The following is a 7,003-nucleotide window of genomic DNA, read 5'->3' on the forward strand; positions in this document are numbered from 1 at the left end:
CATCCTCTCATTCTTTTAGCCCATAACTACTATGGGATATAGAAATTATTTTTCTATCTACCAGGAGTCATTCATCAACAATCATCAACAATCCTTAAGAGAAACGAAATGCTAAAAACTTACACTGTTAATGTAATGCATATGATCATTTGCGAGGCAGGGGGAAAAAACCACCACCACTACTTGATCCCCCCAAAAGAAAAGCATTAGAAATGAAACATGAACATTTAATTTCTTTTAAATAATACATGAAATAATTTACATGCTATACATTCCAAGACACAATGAACACAAATCCAATTTTATAAGACATTGCTTTTTGCCAACATAAACCTTGTAGGTCACTTAGGATGCTGATTTTTCAGTCCACGTGTGGGCATGTAAACACATAAATATATGTCTAAAGTTGAAGATTAAGGTAACTGATGAGCTGAATACAAGAAGTCTGCCATGAAGATTCTAAAACACAATGTGACTAGAACCAAGGCACGAAAGCTTCCCTTTGTGGTTATTCCTTTTCTAGGAAATAAGATTTGTTATTTGCTTACTATATTTTATAGCACATTTCTGTTACAGTTTAAGAAGCAGAACCGTTTCCTTATTACATAAGGTATTATAGAAATGAGCTGAAAAAATAAACAAATTAGAGAAGGTCACATATAACATTGGCTGCATTCATATGGAAACGCTGGGTGTGGTCAAAACTACTATAACAGAGATGGGTGGAATAAAGAGTCACTTGAGCAATCTGAGCAGATTTCAGAGTTTCTTGAATTGTACAGCCACAATGCCCAAACTCTTGAGTTGTAAAGTTAGCTGGGTAACACTGCTATTGCCAATTGACTTCTTTACTGTTAATATAAAGATATGGATTAGTAAAGAGTGTGAAAATACCAAGGTGAAATTAAACCCTTCCCAAGCTGCTTTTGTTAAACTAACTAGGCTCTCCTTAGTTTTCCTTCTATATTTAACAGAGAAGAAACAAAAATGTTCCACTTAAAAATTACTGCTTCAAGATTTATGCAACTAAGCAAAATTGGAACTATCTGTACTTCCCTTTTAACTTAAAAGTTTTTCGGCATACCAAAAGCTCAATGTGGGAAGACTACCAATATATTGGGAGATAAAGGGCATTTAAATAAAAATACATGTATGTACTATTCACTGCTTCAGGAACAAAAAGCTTAAGAGCTCTTCATACCTACACCATTATTAAAAGATTAAAGACAACCACAAAATGAGTCAATAGGATGCAGTAATCTATATTTTAAAAATCAGTGTGCTTATATGTGTCAATAATCTAAGCTGTAAATAAACCATCAAGCCCATTACAATCCAACAAAACCTTCCATTTCGTTCCTTTGAATCTGGAAGTGGGGTTAAATAAATGTACAACTTGTGCAACTGTGGATGCCAGAGAACGCAGTGTGTGGCCCCTGAAGTAATGACAGTGTTAATTCTGCACCCACAAAATAAGGCTGCCCAGAAGAGTAACAAAATATCTTCTAGTAGGTTTTCAAACTGAAGGGTAAAGAATACACTGAGAATTTATCTTAAGGCCCTCTTTAGAAATATTTTTCGTGGCACTTCAAAATTCACATCACTAAAAGGCAAAACATGTCACTATTCAGTTACACAGTCACATAATTAGAAGTACATGCCATGACAATAATTAGATAGGGATCATTTTGTCTGGTTTGCTTTCTAAAAGTTAAAATATACTTAAGGAAAGCTATTCATGTTTGGCTGTAATTAACACAGAAACAATACAGAAATGTCATCTAGTGTACTGTGCAAATTGCGTTTTGAGGAAACTTGCCAAATAACACTCATTTCTTACAGAACTGATGGTCATTCTCCTTGCTAAAGAGATGTAATCAAACCTGACTTCTTTCTCTCACAACAAGGACAGTTATTATTCTGTCTTCAATTATTTACCTACTGCTAACCCCCAAGGTCATTATTACTTGAATCCCTTTGGCCATTTGCAGAGACCATCTTCACCATCACCTGCCTCTTGCACTGTAGTCAGTGTAGGACTAACAAGTCATTCTTGCCACGCCATACTCTAAGCTGACCACAGTAGGTTCTGACTTGGAAAACTCCTCGGCGTAGTCACTGTAGCGATTATCCGCGGGACTGCTGCCCTCTATGGTTCGAAGTGCATCACTCACAGGCAGCAGAGTCTGCTCTTTAAGACACAGGGAGGTTTTGAGGGGAGGTGATTCAGGATGAACTGAATGTAACAATTCTTTAGGGATGATGTCATCCGTTTGCTTATTTTTTCGTTGCTTGATTTTCTAAAACAAAAATTTGGGGAAAATATAACTACAGATATTATATGGTCAGTCTAAACTAGGTGAAATAAAACATACTCTTTTCAAATGTTCTACATATGATGCAAAAATAAATTTCAAAAACTTCATAATGGCTAGTGCACATGACAAGAGAATCATTTAAAATGCGAATCCAGAACTTTTGTAGTGGAAAATAATTATCTATGTTTTTATATTTATCAATCAAGCCGGCCAGACATGAATGTAAAACATCACTAGGCTTTCATATGTGAAAAGGGAATGTATTACACTAAAAGTCTGGCAAGTAAATATTTAAAAGACAGAAATGAACATGATACACTTTCCTAGAAGTGTCAACTACTAGCAATTGCAAGCTTAGCTCCAGGTCTTGCTACCTGGGTTTACAAAGGTTTGCTAGCTGAACATGCTGCTTAGAACACAAGAGAAGTATTTTTCTTTTTCTTTTTAATAGAATAGTGTTTAAAGAAGAATCCTGTAGCAGGATATCATGCTGTTCCAATCTTTATACTAATCTGGAAAGTCTTCTCTTGTTACCCATATTCTGGGCCTGCTTTTCTTGAACACTCTTACAATTTGCCCACGTTGTTAGCTAAGATCACTAAGGGACATCTGCCCAAGGGGCAGATAAGAGTCATTGTCTTCAGTGTAAAAAGGTGTCCAGAGTTGGATTCTGGTGGCTATTACCTATAATCCTGGCTATTCAGGACACTGAGACCTGAGGATCGCAGTTCAAAGCTAGCTGGGGCAGTAAATCCAAGAGACTCTTACTTCCAATTAATCACCAGAAAACCAGAAGTGGTGCTGTGGCTGAAAGTGATAGAGCAATAGCCTTGAGCAAAAGAACTCATGGACAGTGCCAAATCCCTAAGTTCAAGCCCCATGACTGAGGAGAGAGAGAAAAAAAGAATTGTCCAGGATTTCTTAAGCATAAAAATTGATAAATTTGACATGAAACTTCATAAAATCAGTATAAAATATATCATGAATCAAGTAGAAGAGAGTAGGCTGGACAGTTGTTTGTAATACACATTCACTAACAGAGAATTGCTATCTGTGTATTACGAACTCTTGCAAACCAGTAAGACAAAAGGCAAAGCAAATGAACAAAAGTTTGATTAGTCCATTCACAGGAAGGGAATACCAAATGGTCAATAAACATGTTAAAGTCACTGAAATTCATTTGTAGTCATGGAAATCCAAAATATAGTAAATTAAATATAGCAAATTAAACTAATATTAAAATTATATTAGAGACTTCAGAATACTTACAGATTCTAGATCTTCAATGTCTTCCTCTAATTGTTTATTTTGTTCATTCATATTCAGAATTATATTGAATACAGACTGCCTAGGATGCAATGTTCGGTCAAACTGGTGATACATGTTTCTCCAAAACCTTTATCACAAAAAAAGAAGCTTTACTAAAACCTAATTAGACTGAAGTAATACATTTTAATGTTTTCCAATGTCTACAGTTCACTAGCCTGCTGTGTATTTTATGAATAACTGAGAAGAGCTCAAAGATTGCAAATACAATGATAAGGAGAAAAAAACATTATTTACCCTGATTTGATCATTATATACTGTCACAGTACTAAAATATCACAATGTATCTCAAAAATACATTTAATTATATGATAATCAAAAACATTTTTTTAATTTAAAGACTTGGAAATGGTAACTACCCTTTGATCATTACACATTGTATATATGTATCCAATAATCACACTACACACTATGTATAATTTAAAAGATTCATTAAAATTTTTCAAGATTAAAAAAACTTTTAAAAATTAAAAGGTTCATTAAATTATGTTTGAGAAAAATCAAATATAAAACTGCAATGATGCCAACTTACTTAAAATTGAAAGAGACTGTATTTGGCTCCAGAACTGTAAATTTCTGAGACTTGGAATTGTACAGAGGATTTAAGTATTTCTTTTGGTTATCCAAAAGAAATGGCCACAGGGAGTGAGTCTTCTCCTTCAATCTTAATAAGAGAAACAAAGATCTTGTTCAGAGATGCAAGTATTCATCTTTATAAACTAGAAAACTGCTTTCAAAGTAGAATTAAGTTTTAGGGTTTTCTTCAATCCACAGATTCATCTCCTGTCTATGAATTGTGTTTTTTGTTTTGTTTTGCTTTTTATTCATAACCACATAATAAGGTGAATGCCATGTGTCTTGAACATAACACAGGTAGATCTTTTTTTTCTCTCAACCATATACACTTGACAGGATCCTCTCAAGCCACACAATTGCAAAGGTTGATCCTTGTTCTAGCTATTGCAGATAACTACACATACAAATATGGGTGAAGACATTACTGTAGCTCCATTTGGTCTGATTTTCTTAACCCCCTATCTAGGGTACAATGTCAAGTATCATAGGGTAGGAACACAATTAAGTGGATACAAACAAGACAAACAGACGAGGTTAGGTCATGATGCAAGGTTCTAAATGCCAGTTAAAATGCAAATCTGAGTGTGTAGTAAACCAGGAGTAGTGGTTCAGACCTGTAATTCCAGCACTCTGGAGTGGAAAGGGAGAGAAAGAAAACATGAGTAAAAGGCAGAATGGTTGTGAGGGACAAAGTGGACAATCTTCTCATTTTTCCATGATTCCATCTTAGAGGAAGAAAACTATGAAATATTCATTTGCTTTTTCTTCTCTCTTCTTGTGCTGGTACTGGGCTTGAACTCAGGGCCTCATTGCTCTCATTTGGCTTTTTCACTCAAGGCTGGTACTCTACCACTTGAACCACAGCTCCACTTCTAGACATGAATGATGTCTGACAATCATATCTGCTGGTTAGTTGAAAATTAAAAGAATTTCACAGAATTTCCTGCCCAGACTTGCTTTGAACTGTGATTCTCAGATCTCAGCCTCCTGAGTTGATATGATTATAGACATAAGCTCCACTACCCTGCTCACAAACCAACACTTTAAAAAATCTACCACACTTTAAAACTAGTGATCAGTGTTTTCTTGGAAGCAGAATAATGTAAAGATTTGTCTGTTCTAAAATACATACTCAAATTGAAAATCAGCATCACAGAAGTTTCTAGGGTACAGTAACAGTTTCTGTTCTTGGAGCTTGTTGCATAGGTGTGTGAGTCTGGAAAGACTTAGTAGCCTGAACACTTATGCTATACATACTTTTCTACTGCTGTGAGGGTAAGAGACATTAGGAAGGTCCTTACATTCAGAAATAAGACAAGGGCTGGGAAGGTGGCTAAATCGCTTGCCTTGCGTGCATGAGGCCCTGGGTTCGATTCCTCAGCACCACATAAGCAAAAAGAAAAAAGCCAGAAGTGGTGCTGTGGCTCAACTGGTAGAGCGCTAGCCTTGAGCTGAAGAGCTGAGGGACAGCACCCAGGCCCAGAGTTCAGGCCCCACTACCAGACCCAAATAAATAAATAAATAAAAACAAATACAGACAATAAAACCCATTAAGTTCAGTTCTATTTCATACTGTTAAGACATTTTGTTTAGACAACCACCATTTATGGTTGTAGGTCTTGTTATGAAAAAAATAAAAATAAAACTATTTATCTATTTTTTATGTTAGCATTCATTTTAATATATATATATATATATTTGTAAAGATACTGTATAGAGGGGTTACAGTTACATGAGTAAGGTGATAAGTACATTTTCTATCGAACATTACCCCCTTCTTTGTTTTTTCCCCTATCATCTCTTCCCTCCCCACCTCCCTGACTCCTCTCTTCCTTTCCCTCCCCCACCCTAAAGTTGTAAAGTTCGTTTTCAAGATAGTGTCTTATACATCTCATTGTTACAATGGGTCAACCTGTATCCTTATTAGCACCAGAATCAAATACAGTGAAAACAGGGACTATGCCATGAGGGAAGAACATACAAGAAGACAAACAAAAACATCACAAAGTACATTTTAAGTCCATTAAAAACAACAGCAACAAAATATAAAACCTCTTGTGTCTCTATCTTGGGATTCATTTTGCTAAGCATCATCTTATATGGTCATATTACATAGCTTTTGACCTTTTCTGCTTGTCCTAGATATATGCTAGTTATTGCAAATAAGAGAAACCATGGGACCTATGTTCCTTTGGGCCTGGTTTACTTCACTTAATATAATTTTTTCCAAGTCTTTCCATTTCTTAACATATGGGGCAGTGTCATTCTTTCTGATGGAGGCATAGAATTCCATTTTGTATATATATCACATTTTCTTAATCCATTCATCTACTGGAGGCATCTAGATTGTTTACATATCTTAGCTATGATAAACATAGTTGTGCTGGTAGCTTTAGTATGGCTTTGTTTGTGGTCATTTTGGTAAATGCCCAGAAATGGGATTGTTGTGTCATAGGGGAGCTCTATGTGGAGTTTTTTGAGGAACTTTCACATTGCTTTTCAAAGTGGTTGAACAAGTTTACACCAAACAATTGGAGATAAGTGTCTTGGGGCTTTCCTGTCCTGGAAGACTTGGAACTATGATACTCAGATATGAGTTTCTTGAATAGCCAAGAGGAGAGTCATGAGTCACCAAGGCCAAGTGACATTCCTTATTTTGATATTTTTGCATCTCTTTTGTTCACTTTATGACAATGTCAATTTTGTGAGTAATCATTTTTCTTTTGAATTTTCCTTGCTTAGAAGGGATAGTTAAATATTTTCAGCTCTCTTTACCTCTTCTC

The 7,003-nt window shown here is 35.5% G+C and overlaps 1 protein-coding gene across 1 annotated transcript; it reads right to left on the reverse strand.

The window, feature by feature from the left end:
* Positions 1-213: 213 nt before the first annotated feature.
* Positions 214-4,331, reverse strand: LOC105982350 (myotubularin-related protein 6-like). The gene is made up of 3 exons (XM_013011927.1): positions 4,177-4,331; positions 3,588-3,714; positions 214-2,300 (listed from the first exon to the last, which is right to left on the reverse strand). The coding sequence occupies exons 2-3, from the start codon at positions 3,699-3,701 to the stop codon at positions 2,040-2,042; spliced, it is 375 nt and encodes a 124-aa protein (XP_012867381.1). The 5' UTR covers positions 3,702-3,714; positions 4,177-4,331; the 3' UTR covers positions 214-2,039.
* Positions 4,332-7,003: the final 2,672 nt, after the last annotated feature.

The sequence above is a fragment of the Dipodomys ordii genome, unplaced genomic scaffold (genome assembly GCF_000151885.1).
Source record: "Dipodomys ordii isolate 6190 unplaced genomic scaffold, Dord_2.0 Scaffold1, whole genome shotgun sequence".
NCBI classification, from domain to species: domain Eukaryota; kingdom Metazoa; phylum Chordata; class Mammalia; order Rodentia; family Heteromyidae; genus Dipodomys; species Dipodomys ordii.

Bases quoted from the DNA above. Each gene is read 5' to 3' on its own strand.
- LOC105982350 (XM_013011927.1), bottom strand. From the start codon at position 3,701: ATGTATCACCAGTTTGACCGAACATTGCATCCTAGGCAGTCTGTATTC. The intron at 2,301-3,587 runs GTAAGTATTCTG...TTTTTGTTTTAG, and splicing joins ACATTGAAGATCTAGAATCT to AAAATCAAGCAACGAAAAAA.